The 25,683-nt window shown below is 51.5% G+C and overlaps 10 protein-coding genes and 2 non-coding genes across 12 annotated transcripts; 5 read left to right on the forward strand and 7 right to left on the reverse strand.

Annotated features, from left to right (window-relative positions):
* Nucleotides 1-395: 395 nt before the first annotated feature.
* BO94DRAFT_581117 (uncharacterized protein) lies at nt 396-1,700 on the reverse strand (the record flags this gene model as incomplete). The annotated part of the gene is made up of 2 exons (XM_025615372.1): nt 396-1,058; nt 1,110-1,700. The coding sequence occupies 2 exons, from the start codon at nt 1,698-1,700 to the stop codon at nt 396-398; spliced, it is 1,254 nt and encodes a 417-aa protein (XP_025472726.1).
* Nucleotides 1,701-6,059: 4,359 nt separating this feature from the next.
* Nucleotides 6,060-6,171, forward strand: BO94DRAFT_t40. Its single transcript has one exon. It is a non-coding gene; the product is annotated as a tRNA-Leu (tRNA).
* Nucleotides 6,172-6,392: 221 nt separating this feature from the next.
* BO94DRAFT_507427 (nitronate monooxygenase) lies at nt 6,393-7,624 on the reverse strand. The gene has a single exon (XM_025609611.1). The coding sequence runs from the start codon at nt 7,544-7,546 to the stop codon at nt 6,428-6,430; it is 1,119 nt and encodes a 372-aa protein (XP_025472727.1). The 5' UTR covers nt 7,547-7,624; the 3' UTR covers nt 6,393-6,427.
* Nucleotides 7,625-9,890: 2,266 nt separating this feature from the next.
* BO94DRAFT_600917 (GMC family oxidoreductase) lies at nt 9,891-12,109 on the forward strand (the record flags this gene model as incomplete). The annotated part of the gene is made up of 6 exons (XM_025616358.1): nt 9,891-10,244; nt 10,328-10,363; nt 10,426-11,329; nt 11,394-11,843; nt 11,905-11,967; nt 12,030-12,109. The coding sequence occupies 6 exons, from the start codon at nt 9,891-9,893 to the stop codon at nt 12,107-12,109; spliced, it is 1,887 nt and encodes a 628-aa protein (XP_025472728.1).
* A 353-nt stretch (nt 12,110-12,462) lies between these two features.
* BO94DRAFT_581120 (FAD-dependent oxidoreductase) lies at nt 12,463-13,907 on the reverse strand (the record flags this gene model as incomplete). The annotated part of the gene is made up of 5 exons (XM_025615373.1): nt 12,463-12,643; nt 12,707-12,782; nt 12,847-13,146; nt 13,199-13,484; nt 13,536-13,907. The coding sequence occupies 5 exons, from the start codon at nt 13,905-13,907 to the stop codon at nt 12,463-12,465; spliced, it is 1,215 nt and encodes a 404-aa protein (XP_025472729.1).
* A 421-nt stretch (nt 13,908-14,328) lies between these two features.
* On the reverse strand, nt 14,329-16,163 carry BO94DRAFT_552809 (uncharacterized protein; the record flags this gene model as incomplete). The annotated part of the gene is made up of 6 exons (XM_025613622.1): nt 14,329-14,445; nt 14,573-14,765; nt 14,965-15,251; nt 15,296-15,595; nt 15,644-15,835; nt 15,882-16,163. The coding sequence occupies 6 exons, from the start codon at nt 16,161-16,163 to the stop codon at nt 14,329-14,331; spliced, it is 1,371 nt and encodes a 456-aa protein (XP_025472730.1).
* Nucleotides 16,164-16,612: 449 nt separating this feature from the next.
* Nucleotides 16,613-18,445, forward strand: BO94DRAFT_507434 (putative MFS transporter). Its single transcript, XM_025609612.1, has 3 exons — nt 16,613-17,039; nt 17,092-17,639; nt 17,688-18,445. The coding sequence occupies exons 1-3, from the start codon at nt 16,727-16,729 to the stop codon at nt 18,312-18,314; spliced, it is 1,488 nt and encodes a 495-aa protein (XP_025472731.1). The 5' UTR covers nt 16,613-16,726; the 3' UTR covers nt 18,315-18,445.
* On the reverse strand, nt 18,380-20,207 carry BO94DRAFT_562553 (tannase and feruloyl esterase; the record flags this gene model as incomplete). Its single annotated transcript, XM_025614296.1, has 4 exons — nt 19,314-20,207; nt 18,686-19,155; nt 18,549-18,653; nt 18,380-18,422 (listed from the first exon to the last, which is right to left on the reverse strand). The coding sequence occupies exons 1-4, from the start codon at nt 20,187-20,189 to the stop codon at nt 18,380-18,382; spliced, it is 1,494 nt and encodes a 497-aa protein (XP_025472732.1). The 5' UTR covers nt 20,190-20,207.
* A 150-nt stretch (nt 20,208-20,357) lies between these two features.
* On the forward strand, nt 20,358-20,652 carry BO94DRAFT_530709 (uncharacterized protein). The gene has a single exon (XM_025610728.1). It carries the CDS (start codon nt 20,445-20,447, stop codon nt 20,625-20,627), a length of 183 nt encoding a protein of 60 aa, XP_025472733.1. The 5' UTR covers nt 20,358-20,444; the 3' UTR covers nt 20,628-20,652.
* Nucleotides 20,653-21,037: 385 nt separating this feature from the next.
* On the reverse strand, nt 21,038-21,109 carry BO94DRAFT_t45. Its single transcript has one exon. It is a non-coding gene; the product is annotated as a tRNA-Ala (tRNA).
* A 750-nt stretch (nt 21,110-21,859) lies between these two features.
* Nucleotides 21,860-23,847, forward strand: BO94DRAFT_620322 (cytochrome P450; the record flags this gene model as incomplete). The annotated part of the gene is made up of 6 exons (XM_025616923.1): nt 21,860-22,055; nt 22,105-22,234; nt 22,289-22,483; nt 22,531-22,682; nt 22,726-23,242; nt 23,289-23,847. 6 exons carry the CDS (start codon nt 21,860-21,862, stop codon nt 23,683-23,685), a joined length of 1,587 nt encoding a protein of 528 aa, XP_025472734.1. The 3' UTR covers nt 23,686-23,847.
* Nucleotides 23,848-23,903: 56 nt separating this feature from the next.
* Nucleotides 23,904-25,502, reverse strand: BO94DRAFT_454999 (kinase domain protein; the record flags this gene model as incomplete). The annotated part of the gene is made up of 5 exons (XM_025607628.1): nt 23,904-24,118; nt 24,164-24,326; nt 24,417-24,715; nt 24,771-25,096; nt 25,156-25,502. 5 exons carry the CDS (start codon nt 25,500-25,502, stop codon nt 23,904-23,906), a joined length of 1,350 nt encoding a protein of 449 aa, XP_025472735.1.
* Nucleotides 25,503-25,683: the final 181 nt, after the last annotated feature.

Raw genomic sequence — 25,683 nt, forward strand, 5'->3', positions numbered from 1 at the left:
GTGGCTGGGGGGTTTGGTCAGGGACTGCCCTCGCTATAGCGGGTGGTTATGGGCGCGCTGGAGGTTTGGCCGCCATTATGAAGGAAGACGGACAGCACTGGAGATAGTGTCTGTTGAAGGCCCACTGCTCAACACAATAGGCTCAACGCAGCAGCTCTCTGCCGGTTTAGCGGACTTTGGAGAGCGGCATGCTGAGTTCCTCGCAGGTAGCAGAAGCGTGTTGCTTCCACTCATGTTCCCAAATGTCGAAAGGGTGGTGGCTGATCGCAAGGAATGAGGACAGTTTCTCGACTGTCCAAGGTGTAACTAGAAAAATCTGGCCAATCACATATCGTTGGTCAATAAATGTCAATCGCACTGGCATCGGTCTGTTTCAACCGGCTGGCTGCATGGACCTAATGGTACATGCTATTCCGGTCCCTGGTTGCACTCAGATTGCTCGAGGCCGAGTCATAAGCGGCCTCGTGTGTCACCTCGATCGTCGTGTGCTGCAACACCACGCCCATCGGCGTCAACTCCAGCCCGTCCTTGCCGATCATCTCCTCGGTCGAGTCGCTCCGGCCCCGCGCAATCGTGGTGTTGGTGGGCCCCTTGCCGTCGACACTGGCGCCATACTGATGCGCCACCGAGGATTTGTTGCGTCGACTGGACATCTTGTTGCTGCTGTTGATCCGGGCTTCCGGCTCCAGCACCACACTGCGCCGGCTGAGGGTGTACATGAGGGAATCGCAGAAACCGCACAATGTCATCAAGCTACCACTGACGCAAAAGTACAACACACTCGGAGAGTGCCCGCTGGCGGAAGCCATGCGCCCCGCGGCCAGTGGCAAAGTGAGGCCGATATAGACCAATGGGTAGAGGCCCATATGGAAAATGACGCGCTTCAGGCGGCGCAGACTTTCCGAGTTGTGCTCTCCCAGGATGGACGATTCGGCGATTCTCCTCCGCAGCTGAATGAGCATGATCGCGTAGAGAACGACGGTGAAAAATTCGGAGGCGAAGATCCAGAAATAGTGGGTCCACAGTCGCATGGACTCGTACTTGGGCGTCATCCAGCACTATGGGAACGGGGTTAGCGACGCATGTGGATGCACGGCACAAAGACTTACCCAGGCCACGGCCGGATACCAGACGTACCGTCCGTGGGCGGCGATGGGGATAATGGTCGTGACCACTCCGAACACCCACAGACCGATGACGACGGCGACAAAGACGCGGTGTTCAATCTGGTGGCCCAAGCTCACGTGGATGAAGGTGTGCGCCGCGATCGCGAGCACAAACAATCCACTCATGGGATCCCCAATCTGCAGCCAGATGCCCTGCAGGAAGCATGCCGGATCGGATGCAGTCACGGAGTCAGTCGCGATCCATCGGAGACTGATGATAAAGCCGAGACTCTGGATAAAGTCGGCCAGGACGAGGTTGAACATGAGCACGACATATTGGTTGTAACCGATGTAGCGCTTGTAGTATTTTTTCCAGAAAATGAAGCGGTAGGTGAAAAAAGCCAAGAGAGAAAAGGTGCAAATGAGCGACAGGGTTGCCAGGGCACTAATCACGATCAAGCCCTTGGTCTGCAGGTTGGGCAGTGGGCTCATGATGGCCGTGCCCTGGGATTCCGCAGACGACGACGACGACGACCGACGCTGCAGGGCCGGACTGGCCGGGTGCAGGAACGACTGGATCGCCAGGGACAGCATGATGGGGAGATGGCCGAGGGTATTGTTTCAGACCTCCATTTTCCCGACGGAAATTGACCTATATAACCGGCCATCGACCCCAGCCCCTGGGGTTGGCACGGGGCACGATGGCTGCTAGCCCTCACCCGCCTAGGTCGAATCAGGCACGTCGTGTCAAGTGTCGATCGAGGGAGGAACTCGACGGCTCGATTCACTGCAATTACCGGCACGGGTTCGGCCATGTGCCGAAAGGAGTTATCATGGTCCGCGACAACTCGGGGCGCATCTCCACTCGTGGAGTTGGAGGCAAATCCCAGGCTCCCTAGTCGACACCAAGCTTTATAAGTGCAATAGTCCCCTGAGGCCGGCGCAGTTCTAACTTCCAAGGCGAGTCCAGCGGAGGATTGAATCGCTAGTGAGAGAACGAGAACCCTAGAAACGCCACCGAAGCTTGTGTTGGCCATCATTCCGGGCTGGTTGGAGTGCCACGATGGAGTGGCGGTCTGATCATCGTGCGGGTAGCTGCATGCAACACGCTGTCATTCTCAGTACTGACTACTGGGGGCTGTTGGTAGCTGGCTTGAATTTGTGGGATCAGATACAGCAAGTTGCTTCAGCAGAGTTTCGGCTGTTCGTGTTACCTTTCTATCGCCTATCTATCTACCTACTGAACACTGGGTTGAGCATGGAGGAATCCCCGCTCTGGAACGACCCACTCAAAGCTGCCAGCGCCAGTGGGAAGCCGGCTGGCGAGTCAGGAGGTGGCTCCGGGTTTCATAGTCGACTGGGCAAGATTTTCCCGGGGCTCCTTTCCACCTTCTTGCCTCGTGTCATCCCTGGGCGATCATCGTATTTGGCGTTGAAAAAACCTTGCCTGTCGTGCGGTGGTGGCGACTACCATCGGATGCAAATTCTCCGTTTTAGTGCACTGCTACATTCGTCCAGCTTCTCTCACCGTTGATCGACACTGCGATCAGAGAGGTATTGTTATCGAAGACACTATCAGGAATGGTCGGCCCACGGTGCGGAGTCCGGCTACAGAACCAACCGAAAAGGGGGATTAGGGTGAGGGCGGGAGGATAAAGAAGCTTCCAAAGATTCGAAGCACGGTTTCCCCTTCGAGGTATTAATCTAATAGGTGGAGCCGGATCTCCAGGAGAAGTGACACAGTCCGACACGGCCTCGGATCCATGGTTACGGATTGGCCGGCCCGGGCTACGGAGGACTTCCGTATGCCGCCGAGGCAGAGCATGATGATCCTTTCGCCCTCCTTGTATAGTGTATGCCCTCGAGTTCTGGGGCTGCTCGCAATGACGGCGTTCTCAGCCCTATGGGCGTGGGAAACAAAACAACGCGGTGACATCCACCCCGTCCCACGAACATGGCCAGGACACCGATCCGATAGCAGAGCCAGATGCGCAGACCAACAAATGAAACGGTCGGGTTTTGCTGCAGCCTGGTGAAGCCAGCCCACTTGGTCAATTGCCCACCTTGTCAGTCGGATGGGGTTCTCGAGTCAGTGCCCTACCAGAGGGCAGCACCCGGGCGCAGAGATTTAAGCGCTCGTCGAGAGTCCCCAAAAGACTCGAGTCGAGGCAGGAGCGGGCTGGAAAAAGCATAAACTAACGTAGTGCGATGTAGCCTCCATCTCAATGGCATTGGCATTGGAATGCGATTGTTTGGATTGCTACAATCGAGCCAATCCTGGCGAGACTATGGCCAGTGGCTGGCTTGGATTAGCTTCCAGCCGTCGGGGTCCGCTCCCTTTCCGGCCTGGCCAAATGATCGGCTCGTTTACCGTGTCCTTGGATCTCCGGGGGATCCTATCAAACGCATGGGATTGCTATTCTTGCACATGCTGCTTACCTCCTACTACTTTCAATTCCTTGGCCCTGATAAGAACGGAAAGGCGATTCTCCGCGCTCCACGCTGCGTGGATTCCAGTCCCTGACTGGGGCTCTTGGCACTTTCAGAGGTGTTCTGCCAAGAGGTAAGCAGTTCTCAGGGGTCATGATGTGATGCTGATAGCCTGATACTATTTGTTCCTCGGGATCTCCCTCGGGTTCAGTCGGGGACAGAACAGTGCTGTATATTAATAAATGGTCCCCCATACCCTGGTTTGACCGTTGGCTGTACCCCAACGCGCACGAGCCCTGCAGGCTACCACAGCAACCCCTGACAGGGTGTATCGGATAGATTGGCGACCGTTGACCTCCATACTAATAAGGAATGGTGTTGTTGGTATCTCTTTGTTCTTGAAATAGAGGGCTAGAGAGTCGGGGAGAAGCGATGCCAGTCGATGACGCGTCGGCGCCAATCCAAACAGGAAGGTGCATGTACCTTTCACGTGCATCCCCTTAGCAATGCTACCTCGCAATAATACCTGCCAATGCTTCTTCTCTTGGCACCTCCCATGCAGGGACTGGCTCGAACCTTGAACTGTCTGCCGCGGATGCGATATGCGACCGATTGGTTCTGTTGACCGCGCCGGGGAGGAGCTGCGGGGTGGAACAGTGTGCGACACACCCCTGGACACCATAGCCTGCAACCACTCTCGAGGATTGTGTTGAACTTATCACTTTGTCCCACAGGACCGTTTTCTAATCTCCCATTATGTGGCCATGCATCTCGGCGCAACCTTGGCATGCGAACGGAGATCCCCCGCAGCTATCGATGAAGGCATCTGGATTGCTAATGTACTTCATGTCACGCAGAATCTACCCACGGTCCGCGATTAAGCAGCAGTGTTCGATAAAAGGCTGATACGATCGGTACGGTCCTTCGATGCGAAGACATCGGCAACGAAACAATCCTGGGATGAGACTGTGGGAGGAATGCCGAACTGGGCAGTGCGATGGACAGGATTTCTATGGGCTATAATAAGTGTCGCTACATTGGAGGATAGATCCAGATAGGTCTCGCCTACCGGTACCAGTAGGTATCGATTAATGCCGTCCTATACAGATGAACCCTTGGGTGTCGGCACTTACGGCCAGTCTTGTCTTTCCGGCGATCGCATCTGCTCCAAACTACTCGAGTGCATTTCTCTAATTCTCCAGTCATGCAATACCTACCATGCTCGTGGCTTTCATCAAGTCATGGCTTGTCTGTTCTCGTCGGCCTATCTGAATTCGATCGCGCAGGCGACAGGGGGCTCTCAGATGGCAGCTATCGTCGCACACGGTATAAATAAACTCTCAGGAGATTGTGCAGATTCTATATTCTTCAGCAAGCATCCGTGTGCCTACGATTCGATTTGCTTCTGAGGTTTTGACTTGACGAGCACCAACAGCGCGGAGCATTTCGCCTATCCGCTTGTGCGCCATTAGCCATGTCTTTATATACAGCGGCCGAAAATCGCTACGGGCATCTGGCTGGTCCACATACACTGCAGTGCGCCTTTGAAATTGCTGGTGTTTCTAATTCGTCTACTACTGCCTCGCGTGCAGCTCGCAAAGGCATTACTAGGATGTGTGCCCTATGCGCCCGGGCAGGGCTAGTAGCAGAATGTCAAGTCTCACCATGTGTCAAAGATGTGTTGATACTGGCCGCATCGCTGAAATACCACAAACTATGGTGATTTCACGGGGCATGAAATAGTTTCCATCTCAGCTATGGTTTCTCCACGTGAGATGAGCTAACTGGTGATGTTCACACTGACTTTGGCAGACATCTGAAACCTTCTTTAACCCTCAAGAACCTGCTACCTTGATAAAATATGGTACAATGGATGTACTAATCACATAGCATTTGGAAGCTTGCATGGCATACGGACCCTGGAGTGTTGGAACATCGTACTGGGTGGATCGCCTACATGGTTATCACCCTTTCAACTGCACCAAAAGAGATACTGTCTAGGATAGTCATCCGGACCTGAGTTCCTAGCCTTGTATCGCGATATTCTTCAGAGTTAAGGGGCCATAGTTAGTAGTCCTGTCCCAGTGGTACAATTTATCAGACACTCGCTGGACTGCCCTGTGTGCTTGTGTGATGATCCCACATGGTAGAACCATTGATCGCATATTGCCTACCTATAATCAACAAGCCTTCCTCTATCAATCAACGTAGTATCTGTAATTACTATTCACGTTGGCTATAATGAAACGCAGGACCGATTCGATCCAACCCACCACGCCCTAGATGCACCAACAAAATACATATCTTACAAGAAATGCCGCTTCAGTACAAGCACGGACAACACCCCAAAGCACATATTCACATAACCTATCAGTTCTAATTCATCCCGGATCTCAAAAACCACACCCAAATCCATTGACCCAGTGGTAAAGAAGTCCTACAGTGCCGCAGACAGACATCTTAAAAGTTCATCTTAATATTACCGTTCATGTAACCAGAGTTCTTTCCAAATTCCAACCAACAGGCAAGATGGCCGAGCGGTCTAAGGCGCTAGGGTCAGGTCACCTGATCATGCATGTTCTTCGGAATATTCCTAGTCTCGAAAGGGGCGTGGGTTCGAATCCCACTCTTGTCATATCTTTTTGTACTTTTTGAGACTCCAGATTAATAGACTGGTCTTATTCATTCGTTAGACGTTTATTTTTATACTTTTTATCTATCTCCTCTGCAGATTGTTGATTCAATAACTACTATAGTGTGTATGCAGTTTAACTGTGTCTTTCTGAAACAAATCGCGTCGATTTGACTCTCTACAACCGCCTCCTCCTTCTCACCTTGCTAAACCGAGTTAGATTTGGCGCTGTCAGTCAGAAGAGCACATATTTTATTTTCTACAACCTCGCCACTCTATCCACCCTCAAAACAGCCTCGGTTTCCTTCCTAACCCCGCGAACAATCTCCCCAGCCGGCAGTACCTCTCTCACCAAACCAACCGCCGTACCCGCAAAAGTAGCCAGTCGCCCATTAGCTCCATATCCCGGGCTCTCCTGCTCTAGAGCCTTCTGATAAAGATCATAATTCTCCCGTTCCGACACCTTTCCCGCGACCAACTCCGTATGCGTTCTATTCACAATTCCCCGCGGGGAATATTTCCCCGGCCAGCTCCGAAATCCCCGTACACGGTCATACACAGTAGAACGAATAGTACAAACCCCACCATCACTTGCCTCGAGAATAGCCTCCTGATACCCCCTCTGTATACCTGCTTCAGATGAGGCCAGGAACCGCGTCCCCATCACCACCGCTTCAGCACCCAAGACAAGAGCAGCTGCTACCCCCCGCCCATCTACTAAGCCACCTGCCGCGACAATTCTCGGCAACCTTTCCATATTACCTTGACCATCCTCACACAGCTTGTCAATAACCTCCGGCACCAAAGACACAATACTAGCCGACTTCTCCAACCCATGGCCCCCGCCATCACTCCCCTGCACGACAAGCACATCAGGATGCAGCTTGGCCACGGCGTCGACTGCATCCTCAACACTCCCTACCTGGGCCCAGATAGCCACACTCCCGCTAGTCTGGGCCCGGATTCCCTCGACCCAGGGGACTTGATCTGCGGCGCAGTTAGGTGGCGCGAACAGCCACACGGCACATGGGCGGTAGCGAATGATGAGCGGCAGTGCTGTTTTGATATCGGCTCCCCAGTTTAGAAATCCTACGCCGATAGGTAAGTTCGGGCCGTTATAGAACTGAAGACTGTTGTTGGTGGGTAGGTTTCCTTCTGCTGCCGCTGCCGCCTTGTAGTCTTTAATAAGCTGCTCAGCTCGCTGAAACTTGCGCTCGAGATTCGATACGTCGTTTCCACCGGCTACGAAGCCGATTCCGCCGGCTGCGGATACGGCTGTGGCTAGCTCGGGGCCGGCAATGTTGAGCATGGGGGCTTGGGCTATTATTGGTGCGCTTGTCCATGGGTAGGTTTTTTGGAATGGAGGTTTGTTGGACATGATGATGGCTGTGATTTGGAGTTTAACGTCGGTTGCAAATATAATAGAATGAAATAAGATAAGGTGAAAGGCTCTTGCATAGCCGTTACATCGATGAAGGCGTGGTATAACCGAGGATCAACGTCTTCCCCGCTTTCCTCTCAATTGCTAATATTAATAATAGGGTTCGGTTCCTTCCTCCCGCGATACCCGCCCGCATTGCTGTGCTGCCATCTGGACACAATTAAGCATACATTTTTGGGTTGGGCCAATCAAGCCATTACAATCACGCGAAGTGCTCATCCCCCTGCCATCCGATAGAATGCTTCAGCGTGCAGATTAAACGAGTATCCTGAGGTCTAGTGAAGAGTGCGTGTATCAATCCAACAATTGATACATTCGTGGTATATCCTGTAACAGTGCTCCTTGTCCGAAACTATCGGTATCGAATCATAATATTCGCCGTTCAGAATGAAGGTAGTAACTGTTACTGCGAAGTCTCAATGAAGGGCAGCCAATACGACTGTCGATGCCGCTCAATAGTTGTTATGCTAGTCTTTGCAAGAAGAGTTGGAATCGAGACTAACCCCTGCAGATGGTCTAGCCGTAAGACATATGGTTACAATGCTGCACGAGATGCCTGGATTTCTGTCTAACCAAGGAATTAAAGTCTGTTTGCGGTTTCAGCCCACACTTTGATGTATATGCAACAATCCATCGTGTTGAATTTCATACAAGGCGCAGAATCATGCCAATAGTGGAGGAAAGATAGTGTAAGGGTAAGGATACGAATCTGGCATGACGTGTTGACCCATTTCCGTGGTCGGGAGTCGGACACAAAACAGGTTTTGGCGTGGATTTATGGTAGTACAAGCATACTGCATGCTGTCATGCTTCCTCGGCAGAGTTATGCTGTCACTCTGCACCTATTCTTTCCTGAAGTCCAGATGGATGGCAGGGGCCCAGACACACATTCCTCAACAGCTCTCGTTTGTGGCTTCAATTGCCACGCCAAGTTCGGTGATACTGTTTGTTTAATCTATTTGTTAAATATAGCTTGCGTATCTTAGATTATATTCTACTATGATGGTGTTATACCTTTTTTAATGTAGGGTTGCATTCAAGATTGCAAGGTGTCCAAGATCTTGTATGCTCCAGGATAATCAAGGACTTTTATACTCGCGGTCTCTAGTTACGTTGAATCAAATATACAGATTAATTAGGATCCCTTATACTAGAAAATTGAAGGTATTCCATCTATGTAGATAAAATATTCTTACTCTGCAGTAAGGTGTCCTTCTCTATCAATCTATCCTCATCAGAGTCTTTCTACTAGAGAAATTTATTCTGAACAAGTTATAAATTATAGATTCAAGATAAGTTCTGCTATTTCCGACATAGTACCATCCGATCACCCTACCCCCCGGTATCTAGCTCGACCGACACTCCAGCTTCTCTGCTTGCGCAGACCTTTGCCGTCCCACACACCAACCTCTGGGTCATGTTATGGGGACATAGTTCTGGTTCAACCACTGGCCTTGCTGTATCTTTCTCGTCCAGGAGATGCAGAAGCTTCTCCGACACCTTTCCTAGCTGGGTCAATTCTCGAGACACTTGTTCTTAATAGCATTCTTGCGATCGAACGGATGGTGCGCCAGAGGGATGATCTAGAGAATACCAACCAGAGCAGCGCGATTGGCTATTCAGAGCTGTACTGCCTCCAGACCTTACCTTGCCCGCAGAGAAAAATGAGATAACTACTCCGCATGCAGCGGATGATCGGGAGCGGAGAGAAAATGGCTCGATCTGGCTACCATCTTAGGTCCTTGTATGCGGAGATCCCGGTAAACCCGGCAGGAAGGGATGCATGCAATTGTGGGTTCGGTTGTCGGTGGACATCTAGCCCTGTGAGCGATGAATGCAATATTAGCTAGTCACCTATGGAAAAAAGTGGATGGATCACCCTAGTGGTTGGAGTGGATCGGGTTACATTGAGTCCGGTGTCAGAGACAACTCCAGCGAGTCCGCATCACCATTGCATATTCACTTAGGTCTTGCTGTCTGGGTGATGTTCCATGGATTGATTCATGTTATATCGTCCATTGACAGGTCATATTCTCATCCATGGTTGGTGGCAGACTGCGGATACGCATGTTGTCTCAAGATAAATGAAGATTTCCATTTAGCTACACAATATAATTATAGGCGAAATCGTGCAAGACCACATATTCTACCGTGTTTTCCATGCCGTCATTGAAATCGTATGCTAATCTCTCATATCAATTTCCAAATAAAAACACCTACACCTACCCCCGTAATCCAACCCTGTAAACAACCCCACTCCATCACCATCATAGCACCAACAATGCTTCCCACCTCAATACCCTCCCTCTTTCTACTACTCTCAACAACCACAGTCTCTGCCTACCCCCACGCTTTTCCCCATCTCCAGCACTTCCTAAGCAACGAGCTCCCCCCAGACGACCCCCCACCCCCAACTAACCCATATGACTACATTGTAGTAGGTGGCGGCACGACCGGGCTCCTAGTAGCCAGTCGACTAGCAAAGGCCGGAAACTCAGTAGCCGTTATAGAAAAAGGCGAATATCCTACTGGGAATCTGACTACAATCCCGGGGTACAATGAACAATGGTTTAGCAAGGATCCATCGCCAGACTGGGACAACATCTTGTGGAAGTGGCCTACAGAGCCGCAGGTGGTATGTTTTTTTTTTTTTTTTTTGCCTCTATTGAGGGGGAAATACCGTTGTGGTTGTGTACTGATATAAGGTTTATTCTGTAGGGAGGAAACCCGCAACAGCATATGATGGGGAAGATGGTGCGTGCTCTTTCTCCTACCTACTCCCTCTTCACATATATGTCTGATAGATGACATTCCAGATCGGAGGAAGCCAAGGCCTAACCTTTGTCGATTACTTCCGAACCACCAAAGGCGCGCTCGGAAAATGGGCCGACCAAGTAGGTGATGAGTCGTGGAGCTGGGAAAACGTCCAGAAATACTATAAACAGTCGTTCAAATTCACAGGCCCCAACAATACCGCCAGAGGGTTGAACGCAACGCCGGACTACGACCAAAGTCAGATCATCGGTCCTACTCCGGGCCCACTGGAACTTACCTTCCCCAAATATGCCCAGGCGTTTAGTAGCTGGGTGAAACTCGGTCTCCGGGAGTTGGGGGTCGCTGTTAATCGAGTGTTCGTGGAAGGAGATATCAAAGGGGTCAGTTGGATCGCGAATATGATCGATTCGCAGACCGGTAATCGCGCCACTACGTACACGGCTTTTCTGGACCCAACGCTGAATGATGGCACGTCGAAGATTGATGTCTTTGTGGGGACAATGGCTGAGAAGATTGTATTTCTGGAACTTCGGTCCGGCCGGCCGGTTGCGAGGGGGGTTAGTGTGAAACGGAGAGATGAGGGATCGTTTACGATTGCGGCATCCAAAGAGGTTATTCTGGCTGGTGGACCTATCCTCACTCCGCAGCTTCTCATGGTCTCCGGGGTAGGTCCTCAGGATCATCTACGAGAGCAAGGGGTGGAGGTTGTTCTTGATAAGCCGGGGGTGGGCCAGGACTATAACGATCATATTCTGCTTGGTGTCACGCGTGCAGTCCAGGTGGAGACAACGTCCATCCTGCTCAACGATTCCAGGAGATGGGAAGAGTGTGATAAATTCCAGGCCAACGCAGACGGGATGCTCGCAGATCCAGGTGCAGATTTAGTCGGCTTTGTTGATTTCCCGTCTGATATTCGCAGTTCTCTTTCTGGGACGACTCTATCTGGTATCTTTCTCTTCTTTGAACAGCGCTGTCTGTTGTGGACTCACTCACTCACAAGCAACCCCAGATCTATCCGAATTCCCCTCCGACTGGCCAGATATGTGCGTCGTGTCTTCGCCGCTCGGCGTCAACGAAGAGCCAGAACATAACTATGCGGAACTCGTCTGCATTCCTATGACGCCCACATCGAAAGGAACAATCACACTCAGATCAAACTCTATGGATGACAACCCCGTGCTGGACCCGAAATGGCTCTCCACGCAGACAGATCTGGAGGTTGCTGTCGCCGGTCTGCAATACTTGCTTCGGCTCTACGATACCAGTGCCATGTCGCATATCTTGGACTGTCCTGCTACCTCGGCCAATTTGGAGACAGCTAGCTGGAACGAGCTCGCGGATATGGTGAAAAGCTCTTATCGGTCGTTGAATCATCAATCGGCGTCGTGTCGCATGGGGAAGAAGGATGATCCTATGGCTGTGGTGGATAGTACGGCTAAGGTGATTGGGATTAGTGGATGTGAGTTGTGTCTACTTGGGTTTGTATTCTTTGATGGATGTGGGACTGATTGGGGTTATAGTGAGGATTGCTGATCCATCTGCCTTTCCTTTCCTGCCTGCGGGCTTTCCGCTGGGTACTGCGTGTAAGTTTTTCTTCTCTCCTTCGGTTGATGTGGGAAGAAGTACTGAATAGTCGGTGTGCTAGATATGTTTGCGGAGAAGATAGCAGATAATATTCTCGCGGAGAATGGAGGTGATGAGGACGAGCAGCGAGGGGAGCTCTAGCGGGGATAATACACTACATTCGTAACAGTCGTTCAATCATTGCCTGAGTATGCAGTCAGAAGTATAAGTGTGCTACTGAGAAAAGCATCCAAGATGGCATTGCTTGATTTTTACAGATTAGTTCCTAGAGAGATATTGCCAATGCGATCGAAACGATGAAGATCAAAGCAAAATTCGTTGAGATCGAAGCATTCATTTCACCAAATCTGATATAACTACTATGCCTGTCCAGTAGTAATGGTTCCTGCACGGCATTACAATAAAAGTGGATTCCTTAAGATAGATTAGAACATCAACGTAGTCTATATAATCGCTAGTAGATAGACTGCTCTTCATGGCTCATTACCTCCCCACTAATTCTCCTGTTCTTTGAGCAACCGAGCCGACACCAATGGACTGCCCTTTAGAATGGCAGAAAAGTCATGGGCGTCAAAACATGCCTGTCGCGAATTCAAGACGCTGGGCTCTGCGCGCATATAGACGTCGTTTTCGTAGGCGCTTAGGCATTCTCGGAGGGTTTCTGTAGTCATGGATCTGGTTGGTTGTTAGTATTGCATATCAGAGGTGCGCTCTTTGGGATGTATGTATGGGTCGTACCCTAGAGACTGCATATCCACCCGCTTTGTGAGATCGAAAACATCCACGATGGCGTTGTTGGCTCCTTCTCCGCGGTCTAGGTTTTGTTAGGATTGTGTTCTCGTGTAGTGTAAGTGCAGTAGAAAGCAGGAGAGACATACACATGGTCATGGTGTGTGCCGAATCACCCATGAGCACCACCCGCGGGTGTGTGGTATTCTGCTGCGGTCGGAACATAAAGTCCGCGGTGCGAATGGACCGCACCTCTGTGTCGTCGGGCAAGCGATGGACTAAGGTCCTGAATGGCTCGGCCCAGTCCTTGGTCAGGGACTTCATCAGGGCGATGCGCTCGCTGTTGTCTCTAGGGACGGGGATGTTCTTGGAATCGGCCCACGAGATGATGACCTGGCAGAGGTATTTGTCTTTGCTGCTGTCTTCGAAGTTGTTTGGGGTGTCGAGGACTATTGAGGTACTTAGTTGGCTATGGCACTGTAGGTGTGGTGCGTGACATACTGCTATGGAATAGGAAGATGTTGGAGTCCGGATGCGAGCCCTGGAAGATGAAGGGATCGATTTCCGCTGCACCTGCCATCTCCTCGGCCGTATATAGGGTTGCCCCGCCGAGCAGCTGGATAGGAAGTGGATTCATCGCATGGCCGTCCGGGTACAAGATCTTGCGGGTCGGTGATACCGATCCATCGCAGCCGATCAACAGACAGCCGGTGTATGAGGTGCTGTCTTCGAAGTGTGCAGTGACGGTATTGTCGGAGGATTCGATGGTTTGGAGGGATTTATTCCACTACGTTGAGGTGTTGTCAGAGGTGTAGTCCAGAGGGTAGGGGGTACTTACTTTGATATCGAGATCCGTCGCGAGCAGCTGTCGGAGGCGCACTCTGGACACGCGAATGCGCTCCGCAGCCGGGACGCTGGACAAGGCTAATCCGGTTTTCAGGTCGTAGAAGGAAAAGCGACCGGTGTCACCACGCGCAGCCGCTGCCTTGTTGACATATGTCTCCGGGAGTTGTTGCACAAGGTGGTCAGGCAGCAGTGATCGCAGAGCAGGCAGTGCCCAATGCAGGGTCAGTCCCCAGCCACCACTGCGAGCATCAATCGCTGCATCACGTTCGAAGATCTGGTAGGGAACCTCGAGTTTGTGGAGGTGCTGGGCCAGCAAGAGGCCACTGATGCCCGCACCGACAATGAGGACGGGATGATCAGCCATGGCGGGCAGCAAGGAGGCACGGAGTCGGTTCCACGGGGATCACGTTCATCCCTGACTTTTGACTGACGCATTGCGGGGTTGGCTTCGGACGGTGAGCTCGGTGGCAGGTGCGCAGGATTCACATTGGTGGAATCGTGGCAGATGAGCTGCTGCCAATTGGACCGGAATATAGGCATCCTTCGGAACGGGCAGAGGCCGAATCAGCTAGCTGTGCTGCTGTTGGCTAGATTAATGTGTTTCTGAATAATTTGTGCTACCCTGTTTGAAGAGGGGTTTAGGCTGACGAATTATTTAGTCACTCATCTTCCTTATCGGCTCTGCATCATTGAGTAATTGGACAGGGATTGGCCGAGGCCAGCCGCTCTGTCAGACACACCAATCTTAACTCAAGCATAAGCGGCATAACCATCTTAACAAATTGTTAGTTGACAGTTACCCTGCCCCACGACGTGTGAGACAAGGTCAACCCTAACAGAGACTTAAGGGCACTAGGGCTGTTAGGCCGGGGCCGGGGCCCTCCTTCGGCCTTGGTCCGAGTCTAGCCCTACCTCGATTTGCCTGAGATGGTTGAAGCTCCATCTTGTATATTGCGATTAATAATACACTGGCCACTGGCACAATGGTCTGACTTCATCCAGACGCCACCTCAACTAGGCAACACGAACAGACCAGCCATAGGCGCGTGGGACGCACCATCCTGGCCGACCCCCGGGGATGTCCTTCCGGGTGGACCACTTTAAAGTTTCACGGAACGCACAGGATTCCTTCTGGATGGAGCTGAGCTTGATGGCCGGGAAGATCCCGTTGGATGCCAGTGGCTCATTGGCTTCTGATGCCCTCGACCCAGCTGACCCTTGGCTAGTGCGTCATGAGGGGCAAGCACTAAGGAAGCACTGCGCAGGATTATCTGCACTGCACTAACAAGCATAACGGAAATGATTACCCATTCAGAATGAAACACGACCAGTGAGCGGTTGGACCAGTGAGCGATTAATATACATATGAAAAAAAAAGTTTGAAAGAATGGCGCCATCAGACATGGCCCAGAGCATGTCACTCGTGGTCTTCGGTCGGTCGCTTCTCCGTCGAAACGTGTAGTTCGACAGTCATATGAATCCCCCCTTCCTCAGGATCCCCACTGTCGAGGATAAGCTCTTCGCTGGGCGTCCGTTTGGGTTGCGGTGCCGCCGACGTGGTGGATTTGAGCTGCGAACGCGGATCCCTCGACCAGGACTGCAGCGCATAGCTTCGGCCATTATATCCTTTCGGGCCACTGTACGATCGGAAGTCGCGCACGGCTCCTTTGAGTAGGGGGGCGAGGAAGGGCACGCAAGTCACAATGTTCTGCACATATTAGCATGGTTCGGTGGCTGGTTATGGCGACCTACCCCGACGTTGAACTCGATGGTGCCCCATAGGACGAGGAGGGAAGAATTCCCATCTCCGTATGCCACGCGATAGATCTGCGTGAGGCGCAGAATCGAGCAGATGGTGGTGAACAGGCCCAGCAGGAACAGACAGACAATGCCCGCTTTCTGGGCGGGCTTGATGTTCAGTTGAAGTAACAACGGGATTGGCAGACAGATGATCACTATATCGCAGATGATACTGAAGATGGCCAGCCCATAAAAGGTCGGTCCTGCCGGTAGACAAGACCCAGAGATTGTCAAGTCCCAGGCGCGGTTAATCTTTGCGTCGTCAGATTCTTAATACGTGGGGAGCAAGGGGTGTCTTACTGGGTGGCAATCGAAGATTAAGACTAAGGTGCCAGCAAAATGGCCTAAAGTGCTTATGGCAATCACCACGTATATGAGGATTCGATAATACGTCTTGGAAGTCCCGGAGAGCAATCGCAGGTAATTGAGGCACAGCGAGGCTTTGAACCCGGCAATCCCAAGCTGGTAGAACGGGCGACCGGCATAGTTGAGCTGACCTGTCAGCTCCCTTCAAATATAGTTTTTCTGAAGGGCATACCTTGGTGTAATTCGGCAAGTCCGCCTTTGGGCGCAGCTTCAAGGGTAATCCAAGTCCGTATCTGGTTTGGGCGATACAAAGGGAACTGTAGATGATGCTGAACCACATGGTCACCAGCATCACATAGTCGGACGCTTCCAAGCGGCGGGCTTGGAATCGAATCGCTAATCGCAGACAGACAGTGATGATCATCAACAGCGTCAGACTCAGACACACCCCGAGGATCAGGCGGTATTGCGACACGGCCTCGAGCTCAGGCGAGGCATGGTGCACCCAGCCCATGATCGCAGTACCTGGAGAGATTCAGACACTGGATAAGAGACATGAGAGCGAGGAAACGAGGATATCATGCATTGTGGCAATGTGAGACACATTGCGACCTCGGATTCGCGCGGGACACATGGCGAAGCCCTACAGCCAGGGGCGTAGACCTGATCCTGAAGACAAGAATAGGGTTCGAACCAACATCCTTCGGGATTAACATTTGGGCCAAGGCCGGAGTAAATTGCGACAAACCAGAGTGGATTCGCAATCAAATGATCGGGGTCGGGGCAGAATCTTGTTCGCCCTAACCCTGGCTAGCGTCGACTGAGAGCAGCCTATCTGCCCTCTCCAATCTGCAGGTCTCTGCAGATGAAGTGGCCATACATTAGTGAGCACGTTATCTTGACTAATATATCTACCGGGACCCAATGGTACCTGCCGCCAACCCGTTGTTCGTCTTGCCTGCATGATCTTGCAGCAACCCCTTCCCGGTTTCCTCCCCTAGCTGCATCTTTTCTTTCACCTTCGAGTCGACTTTCTTTTCTCCTCGCTGTACGAAGTACACAGATTTGCATTGTGACATGGAGGAGAAAAACCCAGAAGCCTTTTCCCAGGCGCTGCCTGCAGATCGCACCGATGATGCCGTGCAATACCTCCAGGGACATGAGGGCCCCGACACCTCCCAGGTCGATTTCCGGGCTCTACGTCGGAAAATTGATTGGCAGCTCATGCCTTTCATGTTTAGTTGCTACGTTCTTCAATTCTTGGACAAAGTCATGCTCAACTATGCCGCCGTGATGGGAATGAAAGCAGAGTTGCATCTCGTGGGGAATCAATTTTCCAATACAGCCTCGTGGTTTTTCATCGCCTATCTGATTGCCGAGGCACCCAACAGTAAGCCCCAACTGCTCGTCACCCTCATCAACAGATATGCTAACCTTCTCAGTCTACTGTCTCCAGAAAGTGCCCGCAGCCAAGTGGCTCGGAATCAACGTCGCGCTATGGGGCGTGGCTGCTGCTGCGTCTGCAGGCGCCAAAAATTATGCGACTCTTCTCACAGCCCGTATTTTCCTGGGCATTTTCGAGGCGACCATCGGACCGTCGCTGATGCTCATCAGTTCCCAATACTACAACAAAAGCGAGCAGGCCCCGAGATTTACATGGTGGTACAACGGTCTCGGCGTGGCCCAGATCATCGGTGGCCTTGTGTCTTTTGGCTTCCAGCATGTGCATCACGGTGCCACAGTCTCCGGATGGCGAATCATGTTCATCGTCATCGGATGTCTGACCATCGTGGTCGGTGTCCTCACCCTGCTCTTCATCCCCGACACTCCCATGAAGGCCACATGGCTGTCCGAGCAAGAAAAGGTGGCTCTGCTGCAGCACGTCAGTATCAACCAGACCGGAGTCTGGAGCACAAAATTCAACTTTAAGCATCTACTGGAAGCTGTGCTTGACATCCAACTCTGGCTTCTGGTCCTGATCACCATTCTCGTAAGTCTCCCCCTCCCCTCCTCTCATGCACCAGACTAACCCACCTAGATCTCCGTCTCCAGCGGCGTCGTAACCACCTACTCCGCCACCCTGATCGCCGGCTTCGGCTACTCGGGCCCTATCTCCGCCCTCCTAAACATGCCCTCCGGCATCGTCAGTATCTTCTTCACCCTCCTGGTGGGCTTCGGCATCCGCAAAACCTCCCACCGCTGGGCCTGGAACGCCTTCTGCACCATCCCCGGCATCATCGGCGGCGCTCTCCTCTCCTTCCTCCCTAAGAGCAACAAAGCCGGCGTCCTGATTGGCATCTACCTCGTCAACGCCATCGTCGCCACCCTCCCCATCCTGTACCAATGGACCATGGCAAACTCCGCCGGCCACACCAAGCGCGCCTTCAGCAGTGCCCTAGTCGCGGGCTCTTTCTCCGTCGGAAACATCATCGGGCCTCAGACCTTCCAGGCCCGTGATGCGCCGGAGTATCGCCCAGCCAAGATTGCTGTTCTGGCTACTCAGGCCGCGGCGGCGGTGATGTCTGTCGTGTTGTTTGGGTATTATGTCTGGGAGAACCGGAGGAGGGATAAGCAGTATGGAAAAGTGGAGGATTCGATGGTGGATGAGGCCAAGTGGGCGGGTTTGACGGATAAGGAGAATACCAGGTTTCGTTATGTTTATTGATGTGGACATCAAAATCCTGATACTAATAGTTGATGGTGCTTGTTTTTGTTATTGATTGTTTCTGTTCACTCCGTAGATTTCCTTCTTCTCATTATATCCTTGTAAAAGCTGTATTAGTGCCGCATATACCTAAACCATTCACTTTCTCTATTGCCAGGCTTGCTCACAATACAAAGATCGACTGTATAAAGCCAGCTCCCAAGAACAAACCCTACAGCCCCCAACATCTCCCACCCCCTCCCCAGGAACCTCACACTCAAAATTCCCCCATCATCCATATCCCCAACCCCATCATACACCAACCGCAGCGGAAACCGACACAACTCCCTCGTCACCCACCTCCCACGCCCATTCACACCCCCGCAGGCAACCTCTCCGGCGGCAAATCCTCCTCCACCCACCTCACCAACGCCCCCAACGGATCAATCGGCCCAGGCCCATACCCACCCCCACAATGCCCTACCCCAGGAGCCAAAAACAGCCGATAGAAATCGTCTACATCCACCTCACCTTCACCCTCATCATAAAATTCAGCCTCAATCCTCTCTCTATACCGCACCGTCCCCATATACGGAATAATATCATCCGCTAACCCATGCCAAGAGAGTAACTTTCCGCCTGCGGCGTGGAAAGCGTGTAAATGGTGGGTGTCGGAGCCGAGGAGTTCATTGTACCGTGATATAGAGAGGAGAGCGGCGGTGTCGAAGGATGTGAAGTTCATGGTGGATATGTCGTAGGAGGGATCTTGGAAGATGAAGTTCTTGGTCCAGCCGATGGCGGGGAAGAAGGGGGTTATGGTGGTGTGGCCGGTTGTGGGGTTGGTGGTGGTGTTGGCGGTGCCCTGGAAGGAGGAGCCGGGAGGGAGGCCGTACCAGAGGGGTTGTTTTTTGGTGTCGTGGTTGGAGGAGAGGTGGGGGCCTTGGATTATTTGGTGGACGAGGGTGGCGTGGGTGGGGGTGATGGTTATGGTTGTGTTTGTGGGGGAGGTGATTTCGGGACATTGGATTGTTGTGTTGATGAGGGAGGTAGGGTTGAAGGTGCAGAGGGAGGGGTCGGGGTTGAGATCAGTCCGTCTGTGGCGCCGTCGAGCGGGTCGCATGTTTCGATGGCTGCGGATTGAAAAGCGCGGAAGATGCATTGGGGTGGGGTGATGGAGTTGAGCATTAGGATTGGGGCCCAGAAGAGGTAGGAGAAGAGATGGGGGAGGTTGATGGCGGGGCTGCCGGCTAGGATGCCGTCGAATAAGTCGGGGTAGAGGGCTGCGGCGAAATAGCCCTGACGGCCGCCGGTGGAGCAGCCGTTCCAGTAGGAGTATTTGGGCGGGGTGCCGTAGAAGGTTTGGGTGAGGGCTTTGCCGATCACGGTCATGTCGTGGATGGAGCGGTGGGCGTAGTTTTTTAGCAGGGCGGTGTTGAGGCTTCGGTCTGGACGGAGAGCCCAGGTTCCGGTTTGCGGGTCGATGGTGTTGTTTAGTGTGAGGCCGCCGTCGGTTGATGATACTGCGTAGCCTTGGGTGATGGCTGCGACTTGCGCGGGTCCGATGTATCCGGCTGCTAGTCCGCCGCCGCCGGTGGCTTGGAATCGGCTGTTCCAGTTGGTGAGGGGGAGCCATGTGGAGACGGTGACGATGTCGTCGTCTCCGGGGTGGGTTAGGGTGATGGTGATGTCGCAGAAGTTTGGGATGGGTTTGTCGTTGTCCTCTGGGTGGTGTGGGAAGCTGTAATTGTATCTTTCTTGGGAGTGGATGGAGAGGATGTCAATTCCGGGGACACTGTGTAGTGTCAGGCGGTTGCACGGTTGTTTTTGAGGGTGCCATGTTGAGGATAGCCATGCTATGACGTTTGTTACAAGGAAGAGAAGCATGATGGACTGCATGCAGGGTGTGGGGAAAGGGGTGGAGGAGGTTCGTTGCTCGGATAGACATCGGTAGCTCGGGTCATTTATAAGCAGCCGAGGCATGCCGGCCGACTGATCCGAGTATCATCCGGGGAGTGAGGCGGCCAATGAATTCGGGGCATAAGAGGAATGACATTCAAGTGTCACTTGGTTTCTATTGTCAGGGCCTTTTTCGGTTTCTTGCAGTCTGTTGTGAATTGTGATGGTGAATGAAGGAAGAGTTCGGCAAACTCAATGCGGGAGATCGCTATGGTGGAGAATTCAGATGAAAGTCAGAGTGGGTATGTAATTGTCGGCGTTGTCAAGAGCTTGAGTAGAAGTTTCAGCATTTTGGTTATAACCAGCCTATATCTGCGAAACACTACTTTATGCCTGCCCAGAGCAGACAGCAAACCGGATGGGAAAGACTTATCATAATCGCTGGGATAATCTCCATTCAGAGCAATTCAATTCCACAATAGCAGTGGCAGTAGTTCATTAACTTTATGTATCTGTTAGTGGTTGGGCTATTCCTTTCAAACGACCAAGGTATCTAAATTGGCATGGTGCTTCACCTTGATACCTCTTATCACAAGTCACAAACCCTACATTACGGCAGCTGAGCGGTTGTTGGGATATTTCTTTATCTACGCTTTCCTTTGTCCCAATCATGCTAGATCACCAACCATTGGACAATTCGGTATCTAAGAAAATTTAATTTTATGCTACTTCCACGAATGCTGCGCATGCTCTAATCATTGTACGGAGAAGACACCCGCGTATGATGCCTCATCTCGGGAAGTGGATACTACAGAGTAAGCAGAAGCAGGAGGTAAAAAAACAAAAAATGGAGCTGCGGGGAATCGAACCCCGGACCTCTCCCATGCTAAGGGAATATTATACCACTAAACCACAGCCCCATTTGTTGGAAGGCAGACTGCTTATTTTGTTACATGATGCCAGTACTACCAGACAGGCTCAGATAATCTGGTTGTTTGCACCAGTTCATACGATGGATGCATACCCTATGAGCGAACTGAGCAAGAATGAGGATGACTTGTTATAGCTCATACTAGAGTTACAGTAAAGTATTGTGGTTGGCTGAGAACTCAGCTAGCATGCAAAATCTTCATCTTTCCTAGCGGATATATATTTCCGACGGGGGTTATCACCATGCAAGGAGGTGGTACATAAAACATTACATTTCACCCGCAGATAATAGCAATTATTGCGTAAAACCAGAATAAGACCTCAATCAATCAGCAGGTCTTGTCAATAAAAAGTAACACACGAAGCAACACGTCGATCGGGCGTACAAGGACACGCTCTGACAAGTGGCAAACCTGCTACCTCCGAGACACTCTGTGTACCAACTCCGAGAGATGTGGTAGGACAGGGATGGTTACCAGAAATCTCGAGACGCGATCGCTAGTCCTGCGTCACACCAATTACAAGGCGGACAAGGGGTTATCGAGAGCTCATCGGAGGAGCTAATGCACCTCCATGCAGCACCGTCCGGATGGAATGTGGATGCAAGCCACAGAAGCCAATCAACAGCAGTATGAATATGCAATGACGGCACATACACCTCTTCCAGTAATACTATAAGTAGAGCCGGCTCAGCTGTTAATCTTTCTTTTCTATCACTAATTTAATTCTTTGCAGCCACCATGTCTGCTGCGCTGTTGACAGGATTTTTTGTCCTCTTGGCGGGTTTCTACATCGCCACTTTCTATGGCTGCAAGAGGCAGCAGTTGCCTCTTCCTCCTGGTCCTCGACGAAAGCCTATCATAGGCAACATATCTGACTTGCCTAATTCGACTGAGAAAGACTGGGAGTTTTGGCTCAAGCATAAGAAGCTTTATGGTAATAGTCCGGTCGTAAACACCGACACGTCACTAACTATTCTACATAGGCCCCATCAGCTCACTCAATGTCATGGGCCAAACCATCATCATCGTCAATGACGCCCGGCTAGCCGTGGAGCTGATGGAGAAGCGATCCGCAATCCACATATCGCGACCACATCAGACCTTTGCGGAAATGTAAGACGACTTCGGATTCCAACCAAGATGCCGAGAGAAGGTTGACTGTATTAGGGCGGGCTGGAAAGATAAAGTCCTAGGAGCAGTAACGGATATGGTGCAATTCCGACAAACGCGACGCAACCTACATCGCGAGATCGGATCCAACAAATCCGTCGCTCGCTTCAATGACATCCAGACGGCGGAGGTGGCTCGGTTCCTGATGAGGGTGTTGGATGCGCCGGACAAGCTGGTCCAGCATATACGGAAGTGGGTCAATAGCCCGATAGCCATGAAGGCGCGACTGATGACAACAGGGAGGCAGGGGCCATCATACTCAAGATCGGCTATGGCTACACGATTGAACCGCATGGTCGGGACCCCTTGGTCGATCTGGCCGACGTTGCAATGGAGACCTTCGGCGTAGCGATGCTGCCCGCTACTTGGGCGGTAGACTTCTTTCCTATCTGTAAGCTGACAGTCCATTTGATGGCCCGCCTGACTGTTTGCAGTGAGATACGTGCCCGCCTGGTTTCCTGGGGCGGGGTTCAAGAAGATCGCGCAAAGCTATAGGAAGACAGTGGCGGCATTCAGCGACATCCCGTACGGATTTGTCCAACAACAAATGCGAGATGGTTGCTTTGTGCCCTCTTTCCTATCCAATTTACTCCAAGCAGGTGCTCCAGAGCCAGGGTCGAAAGACGAAAATACCATTAAATGGTCAGCCGGATCGCTTTACGCAGGAGGGGCAGATACAACGGTATCTTCGATATCCAGCTTCTTCCTTGCAATGGCTCTGTTCCCCGAGGTGCAGCGCAAGGCTCAGGAGGAACTCGACGCAGTGATCGGGACGAATCGGTTGCCCCAGTACGAGCATCGGGAACAGCTGCCTTATACCCACGCGCTAGTCAAAGAGGTCCTCAGGTGGCATCCGGTAGTTCCGATGTCACTGGCGCACACGCCTATCAAGGATGATATAATCGAGGGTTATTCTATCCCGAAGGGAGCGACAGTTCTTGCCAACATTTGGTTAGTGTGGCTCGTCGGGTATGCTGTTGAGACTGACCAGTTACAGGGAATTTACCCACAACTCAGATGTCTACGCAGACCCCATGACTTTCAACCCAGATCGATTTCTGGCCTCCGAGGGGCATCTCCCAGAGCGGGATCCTCATCTGCTTGTATTTGGGTTTGGCCGGCGAGTCTGTCCTGGGCGCAATCTGGCTGACGTGAACGTTTTCCTCACCGTCGCACAATCACTGGCTGTCTTTGACATATCGAAGCCCATTGAAGGTGGGAAAATCAAGGATATCACTGCGGAGTTCCTTCCCGGGGTTATCAGTCATCCTGCCCCATTCAATGTGTCCATCCGCCCGCGGAGCCCAGCGCATCTGGAGCTGATTCGGGCACTAGAGCAGAAATACCCGTGGGAGAAGAGTAATGCGGAAGATCTGGGAAGTGTGCAGTATTAGTGAAACGCTGATAGAGATGAATTTTGCAGACGTCGATTCGACATGCCAAGTGCCGATAAGGACAACCTTGCTGAATGATGCTGAGATAGAGCGAGAAGAGATTATATTCATCTGTGATCTACCCAGATCTCTGTATATAATGTTACAAGTCTTCGATATGCGTACCTCCTGTTTTTGCATTCACATTGGCACCTCGACCGAAAAGGAGCCGTATGCCATCAATTCTTGGCATTCTCCTTCTTGGTATTTAAGCCGAGGCCTTCCATTAACCATTCATCAAACAAGAGATCCGTGGCCGACGGCCGATCCTCAGCATTCCACTGCAAGGCCGCCCGAAGCCACCGGAAGAATCCCTCTTTATCTTTTCCTCGGATGTCAGCACCCAGGCTTTCCAAGGAGATGTCCGGGATTGGCGCCAAGTCCTTCCAGTTACCTAGAATAATTAGAAGGTCCTGATAATTTGGGTATCGGATCTTACCCTGTTCATCCCAAAAGACGTAGGCCAGCTTGCACCGTTCGCGAAATTCAGCCGGCGGAGGACCCAAGAGCGCTATCATCTCAGCAACATGAACTCGATCATCGAAAATACCGTCTGGATTTTTGCCGTTGAAAATGTGGCGGGAGCATACAATGTCCCAGGCCTTTGAGTATCAGCATCAATGAAAAGCCTAGTTCATTGTAGTTCATTGCAGTTTCTAACTCTGGGCAGATCAAGAGATGAGTGCACTTACCACCATTGCAACATTCCAGATATCTACCTTGTAGTCCCAGCTCTCTTTAAAAACGACCTCGGGAGCCCTGTACATGTTTGGCATGATATCCGCATTATTCTCAACATCACCAAATCGGGCTTCGCCAAAGTCACTTAAAAGGGGTAACCCATCCCCACCAGCGTTGTAAATGGTGGATAAGTATATTGTTCGGTCTTTAAGCACTTTTCTAGGTGATGGAGCGTTGACCTCTCGTTCCTCGAGGCTTGAAAGTTTCTTGATATCTGTAACCGGTAGAAGCATATTTTTCAACTGAAGATCTATCTTAGATTAGCCTTATAATTTAGCTCTTATAGAACTAAGCCCTTTACTAACCTGTATGAATGATATGAGCCGCAGAGTGCAAGAAATCTAAGCCAATAAGCAACTGCCTGATACAAGGCTTCATTTCCTCGAGAGTCATAAGTTTCCCTGGAATGTATTTTTGTAAGAGCGTATCTGCACTCATTCCTAAAGGCTGATGAACAAGACAGATATGTTGGCCATGAGGTCCCTCAATCGAGAAATGGTCAAGCAGTTTTCGGATAAAGTCCTTTCCTGGATGATGGGCTTCCACGGCATCCATGCGCTTGTAAATCTCCAGCTCATGATTCCGGTTTTGGCCCGTGACATAGATCTTTAAGACCACATATTTCGAGTCGCTTATTTCCATATAGTGTTAGCACCATCTGGAGGGTTCGAAGGGCACTAGTACACATACCAGAGATCGCGACCCAACCACACTGTTGACGTGACCCCATAACCTAACTTGGCAAGAACTTGATACTTGTTATGTAATACCTCTCCCTGTTGCACCGGGTAGTACTTTTCCGGTTCGTAGGTTGGAAGGGTTTCTTCCTCAATCTCCGCGGATTGCTCAAAGAGGGGGAGATCAGAGGTAGGGAACTCTCTCAAGGGGGTCGTCCATTCTGAGGAGGTCATGGTTCGATATGGCACGCGTGGAAGTGAAAAGAGGGAATGCCGGAGAGGAATAAGTGAAACTGGACGTGAGCTGGAGAAAGAAGGGATACCTATCCGGCGAGCGCATCGTGCGGTTCGAGTGATCATGATGATGGCGCCAATGGCTCTCGGGCGGCTAGGAGAGAAAGGTAAACATGATGGAGCTGGAGAGCGCGAGATCCATTCCGACGGGGAGCCCCGAGCGGGGGGGATGACCCGCTATCCCTCTTCGGACATGTATATCTTATATAAGCGGAACGCATGTTAGTTAACTGAAAATTGTACAACA

This window comes from Aspergillus sclerotioniger, assembly GCF_003184525.1.
Source record: "Aspergillus sclerotioniger CBS 115572 chromosome Unknown BO94scaffold_2, whole genome shotgun sequence".
In the NCBI taxonomy this organism is placed as follows: domain Eukaryota; kingdom Fungi; phylum Ascomycota; class Eurotiomycetes; order Eurotiales; family Aspergillaceae; genus Aspergillus; species Aspergillus sclerotioniger.